The sequence below is a fragment of the Artemia franciscana genome, chromosome 20, assembly GCF_032884065.1.
Source record: "Artemia franciscana chromosome 20, ASM3288406v1, whole genome shotgun sequence".
Lineage (NCBI taxonomy): Eukaryota > Metazoa > Arthropoda > Branchiopoda > Anostraca > Artemiidae > Artemia > Artemia franciscana.
In genome coordinates this window covers 11,368,869-11,396,501 of record NC_088882.1, presented here as the reverse complement: position 1 = coordinate 11,396,501, position 27,633 = coordinate 11,368,869, and the positions used below count along the sequence as shown (strand labels likewise).

General features: G+C 32.7%; 1 protein-coding gene and 1 long non-coding RNA gene across 2 annotated transcripts; one reads left to right on the top strand and one right to left on the bottom strand.

The window, feature by feature from the left end:
* Positions 1–12,756, top strand: LOC136039757 (uncharacterized). Its single transcript, XR_010620548.1, has 2 exons — positions 1–489; positions 12,488–12,756. It is a non-coding gene; the product is annotated as an uncharacterized LOC136039757 (long non-coding RNA).
* Positions 6,554–27,337, bottom strand: LOC136039756 (uncharacterized). The gene is made up of 3 exons (XM_065723609.1): positions 27,230–27,337; positions 16,724–16,903; positions 6,554–7,695 (listed from the first exon to the last, which is right to left on the bottom strand). The coding sequence occupies exon 3, from the start codon at positions 7,681–7,683 to the stop codon at positions 7,297–7,299; it is 387 nt and encodes a 128-aa protein (XP_065579681.1). The 5' UTR covers positions 7,684–7,695; positions 16,724–16,903; positions 27,230–27,337; the 3' UTR covers positions 6,554–7,296.
* Between the last annotated feature and the right edge of the window lie 296 nt (positions 27,338–27,633).

Sequence of the window (27,633 nt, the reverse complement as noted above, 5' to 3'; positions counted from 1 at the left end):
ATATATATATATATATATATATAAATCAAAAATAGATTATAAAATGCAAGTAAAAAGACTATTTCTCTCATAAATTGAGGATATTTCTTTGACTCGTAGGTTGATCTTAAAATAAAGGTAGAAAAATCATAGCCCCATCCCCAAACCCCCTCATAAACAGAAACTCCGGATAAAGTCCTGTCGATGGACCAAAGGTATAATGAGGCCTTCACCTGTTGGTTTCTGGATAAGTGAACTAGAAACGAATGATTTATCAAGGAGACAGGAGGAGTCTGTAAAGCACAGATTACGTTTCCATTAGCTACCTGAATTTATGGGAAAAATCAGTAAAGGTTCAAGTGTCCTGTGATAAATTCAATGGAATCAAAGGAAAAAGTAAAAGATAGACCTGTACTGCAGAGTATGCCGACAATTCAAGTGACTTCTCCGCTTAGTGAGTACGACTGTGAACCAGACCTCTGGGATGTCGACAGCGATTCAGAAAAAGAAGTAAGTACTAATTTCTTCATTAAAGAATTTTTTATATTATAACTGTAAGGAGCGACTAGGCTCAATAGTAACCGAAACTCTAAGAAGCGGAACTTTTGTATCAGTAGATACGTCAAAAGAACCTTATTATTATGCTGATTCCAAATATATAAGATTATAAGATTCATCAAGTTTAGTGTTACCCATCAAATATTACGAGCCCTGGGAAAATTTACCTGATTTTCTAAATAGGGGGAAAACACCCCCTAAAATTCAAGAAATCTTGATGAAAATCACACTAGTAGATTCAGCGTACCCGAGAATCCTACTGTCGAAGTTCAAGCTCCTAAATACAAAAATGTAGAATTTTGCTATTTTTCCCAGAAGACAGATCACGGATGCTTGTTTATTTGTTAGTTTGCTGTGTTTTTTTTTTTTTTTTTGTTTTTTTTTTTCCTCAGATGTGATCGTATTGAAAAACTGGTTTTAAAAGACTGGGAGAGGGCGTATTCAAACCCAAACTAAATGTTCTAGTGCCCTTTTTAAGTGACAGAAAAGATTGGTGGGCAATTGGCCCCTCTCCCACGCCCATTTATTTCCCAATATTATCTGATCAAAATTTTGTGATTGCCATTTCGCTTATTGTAGTCGGAAAAATTACCCCTCACAGTCCATGGAGAGAGGTCTGTACGTTATGAAATTTGCCCATTGTTTACGTATAATATTTTGTATTGGGAAGTATACAGATAATTTTTGGTAGGGGGATTTTATGATTGGAGTGGATTTCCATTTGGAGGATCTTCCTTAAGGAGGGAAAGTCCTTGGGGGGATACAAATTCCAGGGAAAATTCTACACTGGAGGGGGGATTTGAAAGATTAATACACAAAATTTTTGTTAATTGACTTACATTATCTTTGTCAATTGAATTTTGCATGCGGAGATCTTTCGAAGAAACGATCTGAGGACCATTTTTGCGTGTTTTGCTTCCCGTTCCCGATTCGAAAGGAGGGATTTCCAGAGTGATCGAGAAACCCAGTATAGACTAAAGTCTTTTTCAAATGAAAGTATACTAAGAATAATTTTTCAGGCTGAACCATCCGCAAGAAATTGCGGACACAACGCCGGATTATGATGTATGTGGTTATACTGCAAGCGGATAGTAGCAAAAATTATCTGTGCCAGAGACTCATTCGTGGGGTTCAAAAATGACTATACAATTGTTCCAAGAAAAAAAAATTCCTGAAATCTCATAAATGACGACTTATCAAAAAATTAGCAATGAAAATCTTTTGATTTGGAACGGACTTGATGATATATAACCTGCCCTCGGTTTTTTCTTTTCTGCAAGTTTACCAATTGTAAAAACGGAGGAATTATTTGTCCAAATCAATTTCGATTAAAGTCATTTTAGACGTTCTTTTAGGCTTAGGTGAACAGCAGGCATATACTCAAGAGAAAGGAAACAACAGTCCATCTCCTGGTTTGTCCATTTCCCTGACAAATCAAGACGTGTACGACTTCCCAAATAATTTCCTATATTTATCAAATACATCACCCGTTTTTACCGGGCTATAGGCACATGACTCGCACATCGAAAATATAATAACTAAAAAAAGATCGATGATTTTCTTACTGAAAGCAATTGTTCTTTACTTAACAATCTTTATTTTCTGTATAGTTATGGTCTGTTATTTTATTACAATATTTCTGTCTTTTTGCTGTGTGAATTTTTGCAATACTGTGCATTGGGAACTACTTCTTGCAATTATATTAGCACCTGCAAAATACTCATTGTAGCACCAAGCCACTCAGGTTGTATAAATTTTTAATCACCCTAATCTGTTCAAAGCTTCACTCTTTACCATTTCGATGAAGTTTCAATCTCCATTCCATTTTCTCAAAATGAAACATAGGATGATTGTTTAAAACTAATTTCCTGTCTTGTGTTGTCCTTGTTTTAATTCCAAATGATTTCAGCAATTCAGGGATATAACTAAGAAGCATAGATATTGGCAGGAATAAAAGCAAAAATAATTTTAAATTTATATCAAAATTCAATGAATAGGTTCATAATAGCTCTTAGAAAAATGCCCTCCAATATCCCCACTCCCAAAAAATCTATATTTTTTAATAAAATTCTGATTACTTCATGTTTATTAAAAATTATTGCACCTTTATAAGCAGATATCACCTCAACCAAACTTTAGTGTTTCCCAAAATTGGATTGGAAGATGAATTAACTAAAAAGGTAAAATCGCCAAATTTTGGTCACAATATTTATGAGATGCTAATAACTCACTTCTTTAGCCCCTTCATCCGTAATCCACAAATATACAACAATCTTTCAGTCTGCTAGCAATGATTTCTATACAACATAGACAGATGAAAAGGGTTATTTATTTAAAATATTTGGGCCCAAGGGTTTGTGACGTTTGTCATTCGGTCTTATTGTGAATTCCCAGAGGCCTGCCTTCAAGTCAATTTTGAATACATGTCTTTTCATTTAAATGATCGGTTTTAATCATTAATATAACTTTTAACAGACAAAAAAGGGGGAGGGGACCACTATTTCATATCATTGTTGGTTTTGCATTCCTCTGAAAAGTTTCTTCACTAATTTCTAGTTCAGTTCTTCAGCCTTTTTAATACATAAAAAGGTGTATTTTAATTGTGTGACAAGCTTTATATATATATATATATATATATATATATATATATATATATATATATATATATATATATATATATATATATATATATATATATATATATATATATATATATGTATATACATCTGCACTTGCTCAGTTTTCTATTTTCAAACAAAATTGCTTTGCCTTGATCTTAATTTTAATCCAGATATTGTAGAAATTCAGGTTTACGGCCCACTTCTCACTACCACTTAATAGCGTCAGCGTAAGTGAAAATGAACGTCAAAGTGAAGGCTGACGTGAAGTGTCAACGTTTTGGCTATAGTAGCAAAGTTTTCAGAATAGTTTTTGCCTTAATTTACTATTTTGCACGTAGCATTAAGTAATACAACTGATGCAAGAGAATGTTAAAAAAAAAAAATAAAACAGGCATTTAGGACTCTAAATACACTGTTTTATTTTGTCAATGTATTTTATTGATGAAGATGACTTCGAAGACCACACTGTTTTTTCATGATGAAAATATAACAGTTCAAAATAGGGATGAAACCTTCTAATCGACAGTGAAACAAATATAAAATTTTAACTGAATATTTCGGACACATATACAGTGTCCATAATCAACAGTGAAACAGTAGGAGTAACATCATCAGCATATATAACAGTTTTACTGCTGATGATGAACACTGTTTATGAGTCCAAAAAATTTAGTTAAAATTTTATATTTGTTTCACTGTCGATTAAAAAGTTTCAACCCTTTTTCAAATTGTTATATTTTATTGATGACTATGTACATTATTATTACTTTAGTTCATTTAAATATTTTGACTCTTTTTTATCATATTTCCCTTTTTATTTAGTGTTTTTTTTTACAGTTAGTCCTTAAAAGACACCAACTCGTGCACAATTAGTTGTGAAGTTTCAACGGTTTGGGTCAAAGTTAACAAAATCACTTATAACAGAAAAGAATTGTAGAGTATATGGAGCTAAAATTACAGCAAAATTATAGCAACTTCTGCACTGAGACCATATCATCAGTGTTGCACCACTAGTAGGCACATTTTAGTTGTTTAGAAGAGATTATCCAAAATTTGTTGAAAAGGGGTATCTCCCTGGCATTTGGTTCAGAGTAGGAAGAGGGGGTCAAATGCTAAAGCGAATTGCTTAAAAGTACTGTAGTTTTTATCTATATGTATATATATATATATATATATATATATATATATATATATATATATATATATATATATATATATATATATATATATATATATTACAAAACAAGAGTATAATTTGTTGCCGAAAATGATGCCCAGGTATTATAAGAAATACCGAAGCCGATCAGCCACTAAGCATAATAGCTGCACACTATATGCCATCCCCTATTTCTGTCAGGTATTACAATATATTTAAATGTATAAACACGCGCATTAAATAAACCAACTAATTTTAATATCCAATATCTACATTGAACAAGAATAATTGATAATAAACATTTCGGGTTACTTAACACATAACATATATTAGGCTAATTTCTTGATTCTTTTTTGTAAATTTTAATTTTTTGGAAAGAAAATTTAACTATTAAACTATTCTGAATGTACTTTTAAGTTCGTTTTCATATAACTATATTATTTCCTTCAATAGGACTATTTGAATTAGAGGCAAATTTGTGCTCAAATAGGATAAACATTACTTATTGTAAGCGAATGATGGCCAAACATATTTGAACTGTGACTTCCACAAGATGTAAAGTATTCTAAAAGAAAATATTTTGTTGTAGCATTTACATTGACTCAGGTATACTGCCATCATATTTCACTGAGAAACATAATTCGCAGAAGGTGTTTTGGGAATTACAACAGTAAGATTCTTTCAATGGTGCTTTATTTATATTTCCTTAAAATTTGGTAAATCTAAAATAACAAGGTTATAAGATGTTGAGCGTATGTTATCAGTCCAAGAGTAGCACCGTATTTACCAATTAAATAAAAAAAAACGAGTTTTTTTAACTGAAAGTAAGGAGCGACATTAAAACTTAAAACGCACAGAAATTACTTCGTATATGAAAGAGGCTGCTTCCTCATCAACGCCCTGCTCTTTACGCTAAAGTTTGGCTCTTTCTCTCAATTCTTCTTTTTAAAACAGTAAAAAACTTTAGCGTAAAGAGCGGGGCGTTGATGAGGAAGCAGCCTCTTTCATATACGAAGTAATTTCTGTGCCTTTTAAGTTTTAATGTCGCTCCTTACTTTCAGTTAAAAAAACTCGTTTTTTTTTATTTAATTTCTGAACGTTTTTGAATCAATGCATGTTTTGATTTTGGCTCTCCGCAGAGGAATAATCAAAACAAAATTTGCATATTTTTTGGGGGGGGCTAAATGGCTTTCTCATAATTTTGCTCGAATGATTTTGAGAAAAAAAGAGCGGGGGCGAAGCCTAGTTGCCCTCCGATTTTTTGGTTAATTAAAAAGGCAACTAGAACTTTTAATTTTTTACGAATCTTTTTATTGGTAAAAGATTTACGTAACTTATAAATTAGCTTACGTAAAGAACTTTTGTATTCTCATGTTTTTATTACATATATGAGGGGATTCGCCCCATCGTCAGTACCTCGCTCTTTACACTAAAGCTTAAATTTTATCCCAATTCATTAAGAATGACCCCTGAATCACAAAAGCCGTAGAATAAATAGTTGAAATTACTAAAAATACTTTAGCGTAAAGAGCTAGGTATCATAAGGAGGTGAGCCCCTTATATGGGTAATAATTTCTGTTTGTTTTAAGTTTTATTGCTGTTCCTTACTTCCAGCTGAAAAAGCTTTTTCACATTTATTTTTAATTTTTTTTTTAAATAATGCTAGTAAATCCTGCTCTCCCTTCATGGAAGTTTTCTTCTCCCATGACAGATTCTCGATGGAAAGTTCCCCCAGCATATCCCCCTCTTCTCAACCCCTCCCCCCAACCAAAAAAATCCTCCTGAAAACGCCTGTATACTTCCCAATAACCATTACTATATGTAAGCACAGGTCAAAGTTTGTTACTTGTTGCCCCTCCCACGGGGACTGTGGGGGAGTAAGTCATCCCCAAAGACATAGTTATAAGGTTTTTCGACTACGCTGAATAAAATGGCTATCTCAGAATTTTGATTCGTTGACTTTGGGAAAATAATTAGCGTGGGAGGGGGCCTAGGTGCCCTCCAATTTTTTTGGTCACTTAAAAAGGGCACTAGAACTTTTCATTTCCGTTAGAATGAGCCCTCTTGCAACATTCTAGGACAACTGGGTCGATACGATCACCCCTGGGGAAAAAAAAACAACAAAAAAACAAAAAAACAAATAAACACGCATCCGTGATCTGCCTTCTGGCAAAAAATGCAAAATTCCACATTTTTGTAGATAGGAGCTCGAAACTTCTACACTAGGGTTCTCTGATACGCTGAATCTGATGGTGTGATTTTCGTTAAGATTCTATGACTTTTAGGGGGTGTTTCCCCCTATTTTCTAAAATAACGCAAATTTTCTCAGGCTCGTAACTTTTGATGGGTAAGACTAAACTTGATGAAACTTATATATTTAAAACCAGCATTAAAGTGCGATTCTTTTGATATAGCTATTGGTAGCAAAATTCCATTTTTTAGAGTTTTGGTTACTATTGAGCCGGGTCGCTCCTTACTACAGTTCGTTACCACGAACTGTTTGATATAATATTAAAGTAACAAAAACGCAAAAGATTTCAAATGTAAACATGTTTCAACCGATAGAATACAATACCAAAACTAAATAAATAACTCAAATCATTATCTTAAAATATTTTTTATCCCAATAAATTGCTTCCAGAATTCCAGTTCACGTGAATATAGCAGATGATTATGTAACACCATTGTACAATTTATGAGCCTCTAACGACACCACACAAAATATTGTGATAGAAAATCCGATAGAGTTGTTTTGTAAAAACTTCAAGTCTGTGATGGAAAGCAACCCTCGCTTCTTATGCTTCCCCATTAACTAGTATCCCAAAACCCTCTAATTGGCCATTTAAGGCTGGAAAGCTCCATGTTGATCGTGAGCCACAATATGGCCTCAATAAAAAACACTATCTTCGAATATATAACTAACAGCTAGGTAATCATTTCGGTTACTTTCATCATTGCATTGTGATCTAATTGGAATAGTATCTAGTAATAACTACCATAAGGGTTATACACTTGCGGATTTTGATGGTAAGGGTGTGACGGTCGTGGCGCGTAAGGGGTGGGATTTTGTAAGGCATAGTTCTGATAGTTTGGATAATTAGTTAAATTCTGATAACTCTGATAACCCATTCGACCTTGTATATGAAAGCCGGGACTTGGAGATGGCGTTGGATATGCCAATGAGGTTTGAGTTAATGGAGTAGGAGGTGTACTTAATATCCTAGATAAAGAATCATTTGTCAGATGTTGCGATGACGGAGTAATACAGCGTGAAGGATCAACGGTGGGGGTTGTTCTCATCCGTGACTGTAAACTGAACGGGCTGTGCAGCATTGAATGTGAAGGCTGAACACCGCAGTACTGAGGCATGGATAGGTTTGTCTGGAAGTAAAAAAAAGAACATAATGATAATATTGTTTAAAGGTAATTCTATTCAATATCGTAATTAAAATGATTTGTCTGTTAATATTTGTCATCAGTTACTATTTATTTGGAAATGTCTTAGTTCATTAATATCTTTTTAGGGCCTTAAAAAATTTTGCCCTCTGTCTTTCAAATGGAGTTTGAAATCAATAAAGATCTATTAGATTGCTTTTTCAATTTCTTAAAGTTTAGCCTACTATTTAGACAATTAATTTTAAATTTGAATTAGCATTAAATACTAGGATTCTTACTGTTAATGAAAGATATAGGCCAAAACAGGTCGAAAGCTTTTTCATAGAATTGTTGTTATATTTTCATAAGGATCGGCAATGAATTTTAGTAAAGTATAATTTTAAGTGGATTAAGTCAATCCGGTTTAAGCAAAGAAAACAAATTAGCAAAATTTAAGCCATGAATTCAATTCAAGATTATTCTCTCTATCTTTAACATTTTACATTACTATTTGTTCTGGTAAAAACTCTTCATACAAAGACATTACGGAGAACAAACAAAAGAAAAAACTAGAAAATAAAGCAAGTACCTCATAGTACCTTTTCATAAAGAAGGTAATAGTAGCTTATACAAAAATTTTCCAAGGTCGGCTTGGAGCGTGGACCCATTGAAACCCCGAATTTTAACGAATTACTGAGTGCTTACTATTCAAATTTATCAAATAAGATATGTTCTCAATTATCCTGAAGCAATTCTGCCTCTCCCCCTGAAGCAATTCTTTCATACGTGTCTGATCTGACCCATGTCTTCTCTACCTTCAAATTGTTGGTTGCTCTTCCTTCCACTCCTTAAATGAGAAGTTTAATCTTAAACTATGATTTTATCCCCCCCCCCCAGTTCTATAGACTGTGAACATGGGTTATAGTCTAGTTAAAACTCTAACCCAGCTAATGCGTTGCTTTTGAGTGTGTCATATTTTCATGTCATTGTGCATTGCACTATTGATAACAGTTCAGGAACCTTACCAATAGTTGTGCTAATGTGCCCTGGTCTGTCAGCGTAATGTTTCATAGCTGATGAAGTCTAAAACTATAAAGACAAAAAAGGACTTTTTTGGTAGGTATGGGATCAACTTTTATTTACGCTAAACTGTGGGTACATTCTGGGCACGGAAGACATCAAAAATTTGTTTATATGCATTTTTGTTAGGTTTTTACAAGTTGGACAAAACATTCTGTTTTTTTTGGGGGGGGGTGAATCTCCTCCCCCTTGGATACGGCCTTTATTCTGGGTTTGTAAGCTGTTGTAACTTTACAATAACTATAGTTACTCATTTTTGACATCCGCCCAGAATGGTTGTGAAGTAACTAGGGGAATAATTAAGCTCATAAGGGAAGACCATCAGAAGTTTCAATTGTGTCCATCTCTCTTTCACTCTAATAAATATTTTCAATACGTTTCGATATGGTAGTAAAACTATGGTGATCATGAAATTAATTTACCCAAGATGTCTATGAACTATCTTTTGGAAAAGTTACCGAAAAAGCAAATTTGAAGTCACCTTTCTGTCGTTCATGTTTCAACTGCAGCTGCAAGGAAAAGGTTAATTTTTTTTTACTGCTTTTAAACCTGGAATGCACCCTGTATAATCTAAATTGGCAAAGACTAGCCTAATCTTTAGTCAGTATTTATTCCTTAGCCTCTGTATAGTTTTGGATAGTTTAAACATTTTTTTTTTTTTTTTTTTTTTTTTTTTTACACGAGAATCAAACCATCCTTGGACTGCTTGTAGCAGTCCAAGCCAAAAAGTACAGGAAACGAAAGAGTAGAAACCGGTGTTACCGTTTAAAAGAAAATTCACCAATGCCATCTAGCACTCGGTAGCTTTGTTTGACTCAAAACCGCTGGATACCTGTTTTTTTAGGTACTTGAAAAGGCAGGGTGTAGTAAAGAAAAAATAATTCTGTCATCAGTCGGCCTAAGGGCTTACAAGTCAACTTTCCGAGCTATCCTAGATCCACCTTATGCAGCTCCAATCATTCTTGAAAATAAAATTACTATGTTAAAATGGGTAAAACACCACCTAGAATCTAAGCAATTGCTATTCTTTGCGTCAAAACTCAGTTAATACAGTCCATTTTTATGATATAAAGAAAAAATCTGATATAAAGAGAAAAATAATTAGGCCCTTCTTAACGTTAAAATCATCGAAAATTTTGACATGATTTCTGCTAACGTTGAAAATTTCTTATTTTCTTAAAAGGTCTGGCACATGATCTGCCTTTTTATTATCTTTCTTGGAATTCATCCCCCTACCTCTTCCCTCCGTCAATAATAAATTTTCCGTGAATAATTATGCTACCTAGTGATAATTTGAGCCTATGTCGTGGGAGTTTTCATTTTAGGGGGACTTTCTTTTTCATCTTTTGAGTTTTCTGTGTGACTTTTGTGTTTTTTTTACGTTTTCTGTGCGTTTCCCTGTGTCACCTTTGTGTTTCTAATCGTGTTCTATATTCTGACGCGTCTGTTGATGTTATTACAATGATTGTGCAATTATTTTTATTAACATAAAATTACATTTGAAGAATCTTGGCTATAATATTAAAGTATTTTAATTGGATTTTAAAATCTAATTTTTTACCAGCCATGGATAAAAAAAAATAAGAAACAAAACGTTTTCATATATAATTACAAGTATGTCAAGACCTTTCCAATATATCAAATGACGAATATTCAAAAACGAAAACAAATTTCTCCCGTTACCAAGCTCCAGTCGAAAGAACAATTTCTCAACAAGGAGAAATCTTCTCAGAAATGGGAACTGCTAAGAAATCCAGGTCTTGGCATGGCAACCTCAAAGATACCGATCCTAAAGTGGAAAATGAAAATGGTAAGTTTTCAATAATCCCAAGAAAAAGAAGGGCATTGATAAAGAGTATTAATATTAGTAAATCTATGCTTTTTTTCTCGACATAAATTGTTGGGTCCACAGATATGACAACTTAGACCCTAGTACTATGCAAATAATAAATTAGAGACCTTGTGCTTTCCACTATGTCAGTGCTGCTATATTGAGTATGTCGCTAAGTATACATCTAAGAACACTAAATCTCACAATTTAGCTTTCAGACCGCGGTGTAGAAGCACTTTATATAAGCTATGGACCAAGTTAAATTGGGATCCAGTGTAATATTCATCCTCCAAACATGAATTTGTTCTTGTTTTTATTGTATGTCTTGAAAGTTTTATCCATTTGACGTATAGCCCTATTTGATAATAATTTCATAGATGACAATATTTCTATTTATAGTTATATTTTTAATTCTATTTATATTATTATTTATTATGCACAGTATACCGCTTATCTTACACGGTGGAAGAATTCAGTCATACTCCATAAAGTCTTATAAAAATACATTGGTCCAAAAGTAGTTCGTCCGGGCCGGGGTAAATATAGCTGCTAACGCTCTTCCTCCACCCAGTTCCAATTAGAGCTTCAATGTTTTCTCCCATCCAAGAATATCCTACTTTCTTTAAGTTTGTCTTCAGAATTTCTTCCCACTCCATTTGAGAAGGACCTAGCCTTTATAAAGATGACATCCATAAAAGAGGAATTAATCCTCACGTTTCATAAAGCTTAATCTTTGGTATACTGTCGTTCAAAGGATCATCTTCCATGGCCATATTTAACAGCTCCCACTATTGTCATAATCAAATACATCATAACCATGGTTATAAGACCATTGACTCCCACTATTGTCATAATATAATAAAATCATAACCGTGGTCATAAGACTATTGACTCCCGTTATTGTCACAATCGAATGACATCATAACTGTGGTCATAAGACTATTAATTCCCGCTTTTGTCATAATCAAATAACATCATAACCGTGGTTATAAGACGATTGACTCCTACTTTTGTCAGAATCAATTAACATCATAACAATCGTAATACGACTTTTCTTTCAATTCTTCTATACTTTTTTAACATCGAAAAAAGTCCCCACGTCTTTCCATTTATTACTAAAAATAAAATATAATAAAGGATTATATTTAATAGGTCTTATTTTTTGGCCCCAAAGAATGGCCAAAAACACAATCTTTAACAATCTGTCATCTATATTCTATAAAACATGGTCTGCCCATGTTAGTGTTTCTTCCATTATTGTCCCAGCTAGTGGAGTTATACCTCGTTTTTCATACAGCTTAATGTTAGGTATTCCTTGTCAAATAGACTACCAACCTAACCTCCAACCTTAAAAGCAGCAAAATAATTTCTGTATATAGCTATGATCATTTAAATTTAATAATCGATAACGTTTAAAAAGATAGGGCATTCGCTAAAGCCTCTCTATCAGTTGAATCAAATAAAATATAAAGTTGAAGACTACACTCACCTGATGAATGAGAATTTTCTGAATTATTAACCTAAGAGTTAAAATATTGTTGAGATATCCTCCGAAAACGACACTGTCTCTCTCAAAAGAACTTAATTCACAATATTTCTTAGTCTAATAAGTGCCATTATGCCAAGTAATTTACTTTGTACAGAAACGGAAGAATAAACCATTTTTAAACTTTACAAAAAAAAACTATAAGCAATTATCTTATTATTCAAAAACCTTCATTAAGATATTGATCCCTTGATTATTTTTTATGAAGAAAAAATTGTTTTGGCGAAGGTACAGGAAAATTTTCTTTACAATGAAATGACTAAGTCAATTAAAATATAATAAAAATAAAACAAATTCAGCTAAAAATAATCTTTTTTATTCTATTTTTTTCCTTTTTGTAGCTTCAGTTCATATCAGTGATACGATATCCGACAGCAACTGTACATCTCCTAAAACAGTGTTGTCATATCAGAATCCGCAACTCCTCTTTCTGGGGCAGACGACGAAATGTCTGATGTGGAATCAGTTAAAGCCCAGAATTGGCGGATAAGCAGCGTCTTATTAGTTCCTGAGAAAAGGAGTCGCCACTCACGTCGTCATGAAAGAGGCAATTGCAGCAACAGTTTTTTGTTTTGTAAGTTATTTTTGTAAAATATACCTGTTATAATTATATGTTTCGTTTGGAATTAATATCGATTAAATCATCTGTCATAATGATTTGGTATCCTAACTTCAAATAAAACGACTGATGTGCCTTGCATATTGATATATGAGGTCTGAAGTAACGGAACTTTAAGAAATTTCACATATTTTATTGATTTTTCTGAAGCTTTCTGCTCTTCACATAACTCATGTTTTTTGTATTTTATACAAATATTTCCTTCCTCTACCTTGAAACAGTTTCCATTCTACGTGAACTAATTGAATAGCCTGAACGATACTAGAGATTAGATTTTATTATATCAAAAGCATTCTCGTTCTAAAACATCAACCACTGTTACTCGATAAACCAAGTTCAAAAAAAAAAAAATTCGAATGGAAGTAAGGCGTAACTAAAAAATTGAAAGAAAAAGAAGCCATACTATATATGATAGCGTGTACCACCCTTTTCCCTTCCCAAAACACTTCATTCTTTACTCAACGGCTTGATCTGGAAGCAGCTAAAAAATTAGTCAGACAACAATCAGGAACGAAGCCGTCGCTTCCACCTAAGGCTAAATTTTAAAGAAACCTCTTACTGTTGTACTTCAGCGGTCTTTTATCATTGTTTACAAAACTGAATTTCACTTAAGTACAAGTATTTGGAGATATTCAGCTAAATGACGATCTTAAGTGGAGAGGCGACAATCCAAACAATCTGAAAGGTTGGCTGGAAAATGCTTATAAGATGAGGTTTTTATTTCTAAAAACGTCTATCACAAACCCAAGTGACCGGAATTCGCACTTTAGTGTCTTTCCAAAAAGTTGAAAAGTTGTAAAAAATAACAGTTGTCAAAACAGTAGAAAATGTCCAAATAGTAAGAAACATGCAAAATTAAAAAACGAATAAGCTAGATAAAAAAACACATAAGAATAATTTAGTCTTACACTAAAACATACAAAATACAACTCAATTAAAAAATATCTAAATTTGTTAGCTAAAAATTTAAGAGTTGCAAGGTAAACAAAAGAGGGGGGAACTCATGTATTTAACATGCTCACTATGTAGAGGATGAAAGTCTTTCTGTGTCTCTCGGTAGACAGTATAAATGGGGTAAAAAGGGGAATTTTTAACGAAGTAGAACGAGGGAGGCGAGGACGAAGGGGGAACTAAATAGGGAAAAGGTACTTTTCCCAGAGACTATGAAGGGTATTGTTGGCGAAATAAAGGAAATTTGTATTCTGGGTGACAAGATCAGTTCTTCGAAGAATGGAGATATAAAGGATTTTAACCTCATTCAAAATATTGTTTTGATGAACGCCGTTTTGTATTTTATCTGTCTTGTACTCCGTTCCTATGAACTATCCCTAACTCTAGGATCAACAAGTAGTTTGCAAGAATGCAAAGAAACAATATTTTATTGATTTAATTTCTATTAAAATAAGGAGGAAAAAATGGTCTTGAATGTTGAGTCAGGAAGGGGTTCCTTGGCAGGAGCAGAGGCCACATAATTGCACAGCTTCAATGAGCAGTAAATTCGTTAGGTGAAGGATGAGCAAAAAAGAAAATTGATTAGAAAATTTTTTTAGGGTTCTATTTTTTTGTAAAATATGAAAAGGTGAGAGAAAGAAAAATACACGCGAATTTTACTGAGATTCTATTTAACTTAAGGTTTAGAACCCTTGATTTTTTATTTATTTAAACTTTAAAATTATAAGAAACCAGTTCTGCTGCACTGTCTTTTTATGTAAAAATAAGCGTCTATACACAAAAAGACGAATGCAACAGAAAACAGGCTTATACAGAGACTTTGAAATTTACTGCCCAGCAGCTACTTCATTACCTAGAAAAGAAGAGGAACGTCAATCATTTACAGACAATAAATACTATGTTTTTCCGACCTAAAAAATTTATAAAGGGGATAAATATTGAAGACTGGCTAAATATATTACAAGAGCGAAAACCTCAAGGTGGTTGGGATGCTAGGTCAAGACCTCTTTTCCCTTACTATTAACAAATCCCTTTAGACTTTCCTGGCTCATTTTGTTATGTAGAAAAGCACAGAGACAAATGCGTTCCTTCAAATTCAATTAGCAAATACAAGAAAAATGTTTAAAAATGAAAATGTGTATAAAAGCTCCATTTGATAAAGTTGATCCACACCATATTTCAAGAATTTCTGTGCTCAGAGGCAAGATATTCACCTTCTCTTCTGTGACATCGCAAAAGCCTTTGATCGTGTATGGCACAAGCGACTTCTTTGTAAACTGAAAGCCTATGGAGTTGATGGTCGACTATTTAACGTGCTTGCTGACTTTCTTCGTCAACGATCATTGCAAGATGTCCTTGACAGCTTCATATCAAGAGAAAACTCAGTCTTATTAGGAGTACTCAAACGAAGCATTCTTAGCCAACTCTTTTCTTGGTGTTCATAAACGACCTAGGGGACAACCTTGTGAGGAAATCTCACCACTTTGATGATGACCTGATTATAAAAGTATCAAATGCAAAGGAGGAAGATCCCAGCAAACCCCACAATGAGCTTCTGAACTGGAGAGAATTTTGGCGTGGGCAGATATATGTAAGTTTAAACGCATCGTATACGAAAGAGCTCCTAATTTCTAAGCCGCGTAATATGGGGGGTCATCCTGATTTCGTCTCCAAAGGAGAGGCAATTACGCAAGTTGATACACTGCACCTACTTAGAGTTAACTTCAGTTCCCTCATGGACTGAGTATCTCAGTAAAGTTAGATCCTCTAGCTACAAGAAGTTAGGAGTTATCCTAAGACACAAGAGTCCCCTCCCTGATTATCTATTCTGCCACTTTTCATTTCGTGCATCAGACTTATCATGGAATATGCATGTCCTCTCTTCGCTGGTAGCCTGTAATAATAATAATAATAATAAAAAAAAAAGACAAACCAACTGTTTCTACGATTCCAACAGGAATTTTTTATAATAGGAAGGAAGAGTTGATTTTCGACGATTCAAATTTTACCTATCCTGAATCAATGGAGCGTTTCGGAAAAGGTATGACACCTAAGTTAGGTCTCGGTGAGAATTTTCAAGTTTTCGCCTCCTTACTTGCGACCAAGGACTCCTTTCAAACCTTGAAAAAGGATTCATCAAAATAGATCTATTACCCAAATTAAGTTTGTAGAAGGTGATATCGCTGTCGGCAGAATATTGAATCAAACAGGTCTTCAATTTCCCAGTTTTGCGGCATATTTTACTGTCAAGCTAATTTCTATAAGGAGACGGTAAGTTTGTCAAGCAAAAACATCCAAGAGACACCACTATTAAATTCCGGATCGCAAAATTCTTCGTTCTTATGGAAAAGTCAAAAAAAAAAAAAAATCTAGTTGAAAACCCATCAAAAAGAGAACACCAAAAGTAAGTTTTTGTGGGAGAATAGAGAGAAAACTACTAATTATTTTTAAAGGGAGTTAACACTATTTTAAAATCAATCTTTGAATTCTAATCTGAAACTGAAGCAAACCGAATGTTCACATACGGGAATACATTTTTTGTCAGCCAATGTTGAATTTTAAATCAAATATACTAGATCATGGGCCTGAGGCAGAGAATTTAGAATGATAAAAATTTTCTTTTGCGCTAAGTCTTGTTAAATTTTATGCTTTTATCTTTTCGCTGAAGTGCTTCCTTTATTTTGGATTTTTTATTAATTTATTTTACCAACAGAAATGTCCTTCAACAGTGTCTGCTTCTAAGCCTAACTGAGAAGATCAGTTAAATCCTTTATTGAGTTTTATGTCTACTATTTTTATAAACAATAGATGCTCAGATACACGGCACCTGTCATTTTGTATAATTTATCATTTGCAATCCAAAAATATAATTAATTCTGTATTGTAACCTTCGGTACCTTTTTTCACTCTACCGTCACATTTTGAATTTCAAAATATTTGCTAATATCTAATTCAGATTATTTCTTCTTGCCAAGAAGTTTTGTTATAACAAAAATGAGAAACTTACCAATAAAATAGATTCCTCCAGTTTGTTTCCTTTTTCCAAAGATTGTAAATCTTTTTGAACCTCATCATCAATAGATTCAACCAATCTTTCATATTTATTTACTTTCGTGTCTGGCAAAATCCAGCCCAGGGAAATAGCCCTCCTTTGTCCAAATTCAAAAACGTCGTTGGAAATAGTTTCCTAAAAAAAAGAAGCAAGCTCACATTTAGAGAAAACTACAAGAACGACAGTCAAAAAGAAATAAATAAAAAATTCGGAGGAATTCAATTTTTTTTAAGGTGAGTTTAAGAGGAATATTAAGGTGGTTTGTGTATTACAAGCTGATTGTTTCAATCTTGAAGAAAATGAGTATATTTTATAACGATAAAAATCATGAATGCTCATTTTCCTGTCAAGTAAATGGATGCATGCATGAAAGTGTGCTTCATTTGATATGTGAAAATGAAATACCAAAGGAATTACTAGTTGGAATCTTTGGTCTTGAGACAGTGGTAGTTACGAGTCAATTAAAATTTAAGTTAATTCAAGTGATCTCCAAAAAACGTTTCTTGAAGAAGGATATTTGTGTTTTCGCTCACTAAGAATTGCACACATCTGACAATCAATTTTGACCTTCAGGATTTTCAGAGATTTTCCTGGGGAATATATTTTACCAGTCTCCCATGTTTGCTTCTTTAGATATATATTTATCAGATAGTCTTCTTCTTCTTTTTCTTCTCATAGTAGTAATAGGCTATTTAGTTTGTAAAATTAAGCCCTGTTCCTTTTTCCACTTTAAATCAGTGAATATGTACATGGTTTATGCCATTCTAAAAAAAAAAAAAAAAAAAAAAAAAAAAAAAAAAAAAAAAAAAAAAAAAAAAAAAAAAAAAAAAAAAATACTGTGGATTGTCAGTTTAAAATACATATACTGATATTTATTCCTTAAAGTTTTGATAATTCTTTATTTATTAAAGTCAAAAAAGGGAAAATGTTTAAAATGTATTTTGTTTTCATTAAAGTTCGAATTATATTCTGGTCTTGAGAGGCATGGGGGTTGCCAGCCAAACTCATGTTAATTTTTGCTTGTTTTGAGTTTGACTTGGTTATTTATTGTAATTTCTGTTCGTTATGGGGTTTCATTTATCAATTGGAGCTCTTTACTTTTCTTTAAAAAACTTGTTTTGTGGAGACATTTTTCTAGTTAATTTTAAAAATCTACAATAAACAATTTTTTTGACTTTATTTTCGAAAAATCAACATTATCAAAAATCTACCAAGTGTAATGATCTGAGTATCCTAACAACTCCAAAAAGCAGCAACAGCAACTTTTTTGTATCCCTGGCCCACTCAAAAAGCTCCTGCATGCCTGCCGGGCCCAAAAGTATATTCATAGGTTTCTTTTGCTCAAACTGAAAGTAGAAATGAATTTTGAATGGTCTAGTTGTAGCTGTTTATGAGAAGGATTATATGTACAGATTAGAAAATATCATAATTTTACTACAATACACATGTTGTTTTTCTTTCGTATTGGCTTTTTCTAAATAGAGAAAACAATTTATTTTTTGGCACTGGTTAAAAATTCACATGGGTTCACTCCTCAATATGAAATCAATGGAGTAATATTTTTAGGGGAATATTCATTTTAAAAAAACATAATTTTTAATACAAATTGCTGGTAAATGGTAACTAAAGAGCTAATCAAGTGTTTACATGAAGAATAAGCGAAAAATTCACATCATTTCAGCTGAAAAAAAAACATCTAGAAAAATTGTATGTGAAAATAATCACGAATAGAACTTGACTCTTAGACCAACAGAATGGAAACAGAGTGTGCTTTTCTTTTATCTAGAACCTAAGAAAATAACAGAAAAGACTGGGAGCCATCTTTTTTTTAACAAAAATAAGAATCAAACTCAATTTGGACATCTAGCATGTTTTTTTTTTATATTTATAAATAATAGATATTTGTTCCTAGACAAAGTATCTTGCATTAGGTAAACAGAGTTTGGTGGATAGAAAAAAAAAATCTGCATTGACCGAACAAGTCTCTAACTAGCTATGCTCCAAATTCAGATGTCTCAAAACACTTTTTTCATCATGAACAAACAGTTGGATCCAACATTCTCTTTCTCTCTTTTTTTTTCTTTGGGTTCCAAATAATAAAAATATAACAAAAATTTAAGTATTATATATTAAAAAAAAATTCTTGGGCTGATTTAATAATTATAAGTTGTCATCCTTTGTTTCATGGTCATTTTTCTGTCCAAAAATCCAGATTTTCTAAATTATAGTTTTGATTCAATTTTAAGCCACCAATTAGAACATTATGCATTGGAAAATATCTTTCAAAAAGAAAATTGCTAATTAAATTAATATCAAAAGAAAAGACTCAAACACTATTAAGGAAAGCAAAAAGTCATTGCATTTTGCAGTAAATCTGTGCAGAATTCGATTTTTTTTTTACCTTTCTTTATTCAATGAAATGGTTAGAAGACATTTGAGAATTTACCCCAAATGCATCTTTAATAAAATCAGCGTCATCTCCACCCTGTCACGTTTTTTAAGGACATGAATACTTTCTGCAATATTCACTTATTCTAAGATTTAATTATAACCAAAGACTTTAGAATGCAATAGATGCCAAATAATACTATTTTAAGTGATCTCTGTGCGCCTTTTTATTGGAGTAGAGCACTCCATATATACAAGCCCTAGAAGAGGGAGTCATAGAAGGTCATAACAGAAGCTAAATGCACAAAGAAAATATATTCTGCTTATGGAGATCGAAGTCCCCTCGAGTTTGCCAATATAATTTTACAAACACTTGAAGTTCAGTAATATCATTATAGTTTATGCTCTTCCCTATTTACATTATTTCTTCCCCTAAGAACAGATAGTATTGCCCCTTGGGGAACGGCTGCATTCTTACATGGATTCGACTGACAGAATATATATATATATATATATATATATATATATATATATATATATATATATATATATATATATATATATATATATATATATATATATATATATACATATATATATATATATACTGGCATTCGGTTTTTTCTTCAAAATACACCATACTCCCTATTTTCACTTGCAGAACAATTTGGAAAATTTGAACATTTGACCCAAAAGTTGCGTTTCCCATCCGAAGTTCCTTGTGACTTTCTAACTTTCCTAGAAAATTTCATTAAAACTTTCCTTGTGGCTTCTTGCTACCCCATTCGAGAACGTCCTGTTTTTCCACTAGTCCTAATTAGACAGCCAAAGAGCTCAATTTTCAGCAAACCATCACCCCATATCTGTAAAACGAAACCCATCCTTCTCAATCACTCTATAATAGCCCTAGAAGGTAGGATCGAGCTATATTTTTGATACAGTTTTTTGTTTAATGCCAGGTAACAATAACATATCATTAATATCAAACAGTTCGTGGTAACGAACTGTAGTAAGAAGTGACCCGGCTCAGTAGTAACTGAAACTCTAAAAAATAGAATGTTGATACCAATAGTTACATCAAAAGGATCGTATTTTAATGCTGATTTTAAATATATAAGTTTTATTAAGTTTAATCTGATCCGTCAAAAGTTACGAGCCTTAGAAAATTTGCCTTATTTTAGAAAATCAGACCATCAGTTTCAGCGTATCAGAAAACCCTACTTGTAGAGTTTTCAAGCTCCTATCTACAAAAATATGGAATTTTGCATTATTTTGCCAGAAGACATCACGGATGTGTGTTTATTTATTTTTTTGTTTATTTTTTTTCCCAGGGGTGATCGTATTGACTCAGTGGTCCTAGAATGTCGCGAGAGGGCTCATTATAACGGAAATTAAAAGTTCTAGTGCTCTTTTCAAGTGACAAAAAAATTGGAGGGCACCTAGGCCCCATCTCACGCTCATTTTTCCCCCAAGGTCACCGGATCAAAATTCTGAGATAGCCATTTTATGCACCATAGTTAAAAAACCTATTAACTATGTCTTTGGGGCCGAAATACTCCCCAAAAGTCCTCGTGGGAGGGACTGCAAGTTACAAACTTCGACTAGTGTTTACATATAGTAATGGTTATTAGGAAGTGCACAGACGTTTTCAAAGGGATTTTTTTGGGTTTGGGAAGGGGGGAGAATTTGAAGTGGGATTACATGGGAGGATCTTTCCATGGAGGAATTTGTCATGGGGAAAGAAATTTCAATGAATCGGGCGTAGGATTTTCTAGCATTATTAAAAAAAAAATAAAAAATAAATATGAAAAGTTTTTTCAACTGAAAGTAAGGGGTAGTATTAAAACTTAAAGCGAACAGAAATTACTACGCATATGAGGGGTTTAACTTCTCGTATTACCTCGCTCTTTACGCTAACGTATTTTTAGTAATTTCAAATATTTATTTTACGGCCTTTGTGATTCAGGGGTCATTATTAAGGAATCGGGACAAAATTTAAACCCCCTACTTCCCAAAAAAAATTAAAGGCCAAATCTCATTTATTAGCGAAGCTTCTTTCTTTTAAATCTAACTTTTCTTTCTTTAGTCTCGGCAAAAGTATCAATTATCTAAGACCATAGGTAGGCAAGTTTTGTATAGGTAGGTGGTCCCATATCAATTTTAAATTCTTAGTCACCCTGCCCGAGACTCTAGGCAGGCGTGACTTGCTAAAAAAAAAAAACAAACAAGGATTGGTCCAATAAGAGAGGCACAATTAGTCCCGCCGTTTACCCGTACCATTTAACCAAACACTTGGAAAACTACAAGTTCTGTGACTACCTTAGCTCTATGACAATCTACTTTAGTTCTATTGCCCTAGGAATGACGCATGGACAAATAATAGATAGACCTATCTATCTATTAACAAGTGAACTAACATCATTTTTAATAAATCCTAATAAGGGGGGTTCATGCCAGAATTGGCTCTCACTCAATTGGACTATCTGTCTTGGCTTTACCTACAATTAGCCATGACTTGATGACCATAACTCTTTGATTTTAAACCGCAACAGCAACGCTTAAAGAAATTTATAATAAAATTTCTTGTGATATTTATCTCAATTTATCAGCAGTCAACTCAACCAATGGTGGACCAAACCAACTTCTGGACCACACCGTGGTTTTTGTGGATAGTGAAGTCCTCCCTTTGTAAGAGTGCAGACAGTCTGGTATAATAATATTATTTTTGTTAGTATTAAACCTTATTCCAATAGGCAATGCATAGAACACCCCCCAAAAAGTCCCCCCTGGACCTTACCCAAGTATTATCAAAAACGTTCAACATCTTGGCTGGTCAAGCTCACTACCTCAAAGCTCAAATGATGAATCAATGAATAAGATATTGGTGAAAGTGGGGGCGTTTGTCGCTATCCATGACGAAAATGAAATTGAATTTCAAGAGGTCCTATCAAGGAGCTCCAAAAAAAAAATCAAAAAAATCTGCCTGATCAAAAATAACCCCATGTCATGATCCAATTCCTCCTTCACAAAGGGTTGCATTCTTCAAATTGTTAAAATCATTTTTCTCTTTAAACATTAACCATGATGGATCTCTGCTAATAGCCCTCCAAAATGCTAAATCAGCAGAAATATTTCTGAATTTAAAATCTCTTCTTAACATCCCAATAAAATCTGTTCTATGGACTCCAAACCATAATCCAGCAAAAATAGTTGTGTATCCCTCCAGAAATACCTATTCTGGAGCTAAATGAAGGGCTCTCTGACAGAACTGGTAACCTGTTCCCATTTGCTGATGTCACCCAACTGAGTAAACCAGATGTCAATGGCGAAAAGTCAAGCAAGTCTTTCTTATTCACACTCAGAGAAGAATGCAATATCTTGGCCCAGATATTCCTTTTTGGACAAAGGAAACTCCATAAGCCCTACAAGCCAAAACCAATCCAGTGCCAAAAATATTTTAAACTAGGACACACAAAAAACAAATGCAATAAATGAATTCATATCCAAAAATAATATCCTAATTGCTGCATTACTAGACTTTGAAGAGGCATATGACAATGTTAATCACCAGATTCTATTGGTTCAACTTGCAAGTCTTTGATTATCCCCCCCCCCCGCTTGTATCCTTTATAAAATCTTTCCTAGAAAATCGAACTTCCATTGTTTTTGTAGGTTCACCCTTCTAACCAAAAACAGCAATAACCAAAAATCTTCCACAGGGTACAGTCCTGAGCTGCCTCCTCTTTTCCATATTTCTCTAGGACATGAACTTCCCACACACCAATTTACAATATGCTGATAATCTGGTATTATGGGCAACTGGCAAAACCTCTGGGATTGGACATTCAAAGTTGCAAAAATCACCTTTCCAATTTGAAAAGTTTTCTCAAAATTCTGATTTATCCATTGCACCGACCAATTTGAAAATCATCCAATTCCACCACAAGCAAAATAATCTTAATGCAAGGCTAACTCTAAATGGAATAATTATTCAAGAGGACAATCAAATAAGTTACCTAGGCCTCATGCTTGACCCAAAACTCAATTTCCACCTTCACATCACAAACAATTAAAAATTACCTTAGAAAAAATAAGAATAATAAAAAGACTACTATCAACACCTTGGGGCTGTCATGAGAAAACATTATTCAAATTTTATAAATCACCTATAAGACCCCATATTAATTATGGCTTCATTGTTTATGGTGCTTGTGCTAATACCCATATGCAAAAATTGAAACAACACAAAATGATATAATCCATCTCACATTTGGTCTTAGGAAACCAACAAACACCAAGTTTCTCCTTACTGAGAGTGGACTATAAATCAACTATAAATGAAAGAAATTGATTTATTTTGATTAATTATCTTACAAAAATTGAACTAATAGCTATCATACTCTGCACAACTGGTTAAGAAATCTATCCATGTATAGAGGCATTGCAAATGATTATTTCAATACCCCAAAGAAATTCCCAGTGCCAAACCCCATTAGGGATATTCACCAACGGAGATTATCAGAGATGTTGTTACATAGGAATAATCCAATCCTATTGCCTTTCCCCAACAAGCACCTTTCCAAGATTTATCATAGAATTTTGTCTGGCTCAAATGGGCTAAATTTTGAGGTGTTATCATATCAGTTCCCTAATTCAAGTGTCACAGTTCCCTCTTTGCAGGTTTTGTAATTTTAAAAATGAAACAATTGACCATTGCCTATTTGAATGTAATAGGCTGACATCCGCACAGAATATTCTGCAATGTCAACTCTTAAAGGGCTTCAAACACCACAAATTTTCACTATCAGCCAAGAGTCTATCTCACTATACATGCCCCCAGAGCTCAAAAATCAGTATTTATCATCTTATATTTCATCTACTTTTATCAAAAGATCTACTGAAAAAAATCTGAGCAAAATTTAGATAAATAAGAAGCAGCCGAATCAGAAACCCTGTCCATCAAAGAGTGAATCAAAAGAAAAATGGCTGAGTAGTCTTGACTGAAAAGCCTGCATCTGCCAAAGAAGAAGATTTCAAATATGCAAAATTTTTTACTTTCAATTTAGGCATCAAAGTGAGCTTTAAATTCAAGGCCCTTATTGGTTATTTGTTTGGTCATCCACTGAGATTTGACCAAATATTTGACTAAATGACAGCTGTTATTCTCTGACTAAGATATCACAGTGACAATCAATTATCATCTCTATCAAAAGAAACCTCTTGGTCAATTTTGTCTAATCATCTATAAAGTGATCCATACTCAGCTGCTGTTTATATTGTCTTATATCTTTGAAGTGTATTTTTATCTTTTTTATCTGGATTTGTAATTTTTTAAAACATTTGAAAATAAAGATTATATTGCATGGAATATATATTTCAATACATTAGAAAGTAAAAGTAGTTCTTACAAAAAGTAAAATGAATTTTTTTTAAATAAAGCTTCCAATAGTGTCTCCTCATTCATGCCCAAAGGGTCAAATAAGATAATACATAAATCATTGGTGGAACTTGTTGCAAAAGTTTGTTGCTTTTCTTTTGAAAAAGTTAATACCAATAATATTAACAAAAATTCAGAAGTGATTTTCAAAGAATGCAGATCTGCTAATATACCATTTTAACCATACTGCCAGTCAAGGAGCACCTACAGGTAAAGGAACACACTAAGGATCCCAAATCTTTGCAGCTTGAGAAAAAACAAGTTCTACTTTTAGCTGAGAATCAAAATGTTCAACATTTCATATTGGATACCATTTAAATTTTAAAATACACAATGAAAATAAATACTTGTTTCAAAAATTGCATATCTTTCAAAGGTATTAAACAAGCTTAGATTAAGATAACAGATAGACAAGATAGATATCTATATTCAAAGATGACAAGATATGCCTATGGTTTAAAAAATTTCTTTGTGTAAAATATACAACACAAGTTATAGGCAATCTTTCAGCATATACTTTTAAAGAAAATTATAGATGCTGCTCTGTTTCAGAAAATTGGTTAGAAACAATCGAATGTCAATGCATTGTTTCTTGCATTGTTTTTCAAATCCAAAGCCACCCTATGTTAACAAAAGAGAAAGTGTATTTATTAAAAGAAGCCTGATTGGAAGTGGTACCATATTGAATATTGATTTCTTAACATGTTTCTTTCTCAAAAGCCCCACATGTGCACTAATACTAGGGGTCATGATAAAATATAGCTTATAGAGGCAATAAAAGCTCTAGTCACAATAGTCAAATGTAAAAAAAGCTTACTAGTCCAAAAACTGTCCTTACTTTCATTGTTCAATGAAATTGTTTCATCATAAATTTTTATACATAAGATACTAATAATAATTGAGTTTGGTCAATATCCTTCAAATTTAAATGAGCCCTCTCATTATCTTGTAGGCTAGGCCTAGCAATTGATAAAAGGAAAGTTAAGATTGAAGTTTTATGACAGTCTAAGATAATGCCTCCAGTACTTAATAACTACCCATTTGGAAAAATTTTCATTGTTCATATTTTTGACTTATGAAGAGTGAACATTTAGGTGCTTGATGCTTTTTTTAAACTTTATACAAATACAAAAATCACTTATTTGCAGATTCAAATTTAAGCCCTTTAAACCAAACCTAACCTGAATTTGCTAACATTTTGAATATCTGTAAATTTAAATACTGCTTTGGATTGGAACCTCATGGGATATTTATCTATACCTTCTTTTGCTGGCTTTCATATTTCTAATATTTTATAAAAAACCCATATTTTAATTGAACATCAAGCATCAAGGAAAAAGAAAACAGCATAATATTGTAAAATTAAAAAATTGATGTATAATGAAATATTAAGTTTTGGACCAATGTTCTAAACCTTTTTTATACCCAGAATCTAGAAATATTTTGGTCATTTTCAAAACTTCAAAAAGTACAGAAATTTGAATTTGCAACAGAAGCAATAATTATATTTGTAAAGAAAATGTAAAAAGAAACATTTGAGGTAGTTTCACTTTATTCCTAAGTCAATATTATGAACAACAAAAAATTTACTTCCCATTCTTGGAAATGTTTATAGGCTATTAACAGACTATTTAGGTAGATAAGAAACAAACTTACCTCTTGAATCTCTGAATTGTATCCTGAAATTAAATTTAATATTCATTTGCATCAAAAGTGAACTTTTACTGCATACCAATTCAGGGTATATATTTGCAGATTAGGGGGATGGGGTGGGAATAAAGTTTATTTATGATGAAAGTACATGTTAGATTTGGATTCAGGCTGCAATTTCAGCTATAAATGTAAGTTTCAATTAAAATTGTCAATAAAAGTATAAGTTATTGCTTGTTTTCCACAAAAAATATTATATTTTGTCAGCACCATCTTTTCTTGGTCATATTTGTTAAAATAATGCTACATTTTCTCAGATACAAAATTATTTGTAGCAAGCTAAGGTTATGTTAATTAGTGCTTAAATTTGAATTTACAGTAAAAGAAATTAATATATTTGTAAAGAACATAAAAAAGGCAACAAGTGGTATGTTCACTTCATTGGTAAGTCAGTTTTATCACTGTCACAAATTTACCTTGTTACATATTTATGGGGGAATAAAGTTCATTTCTGATGTAAGTGTATGTTAAATTTGGATCAGGATGCAATCCTGAATATAGAGGTAGCCTATGTTTGTTCCTTAGCTACCTGTGTAGTCTGTTAATATAAACATTAACCAGACATTTTCTATTGTTGCAAATACTCTCCTACCAGCTGGCAAAAATGTAAACGGTTTAACCCAAGCAAGAACAATAAATTACAACTATAGCCTATGATTGTTATTTTAAATTACCTTCAAATTTAGGCTAGATATCAAATGAAGTCAATAAAGAATAATCTCATTAATAGACATCATATGCTACAGGCTTCACATTGCAAAGGCAATTTTATTAGCCTACTTAACATACTATCCATTATGCATAGCCTAGTAATTATCTTTTCTTTTGATTTCTATTGTTACTTAAGAGTTGCAGACTAATTTAAAGAGACCCACCTTGTTAAAATATGGGTCTACATAAAGTATTCAAGCAAGTTCACCTATTACCTTAATGGAAATTTTCAGGTTCCGGTTCAGGAACCTGAAAATTTCTTTCACCAACCCCTTCTGACTTCTTTTAATATGGCCGGCGGAATTTGAGAAGGTTGATGATGAAAATAATACACAAGATCAGGGTTTCAAACTTTCAGTTGCATGAATGTGTCCCCTAAGCACCCAATTATTTGTCATTTTCAGCCAGATTTTGTCCATACTTTGTCTAAATAATATATTATCCATAATATGATATATTTTGTCTATAGTTTGTCTACAATACGTCAATTTTGAAATCTCAGAATCTTTTGTTTTTTAAGACTTATTTTTGGAGCTGGAACTTGTGCTATTGACCAAAAGACGGTTTGTCAAACTCTTTCAAAGCGGCCAGTTAACATTAAATATCTTTTGCATCAAAA

Bases quoted from the DNA above. Each gene is read 5' to 3' on its own strand.
- LOC136039756 (XM_065723609.1), bottom strand. From the start codon at position 7,683: ATGCCTCAGTACTGCGGTGTTCAGCCTTCACATTCAATGCTGCACAGC.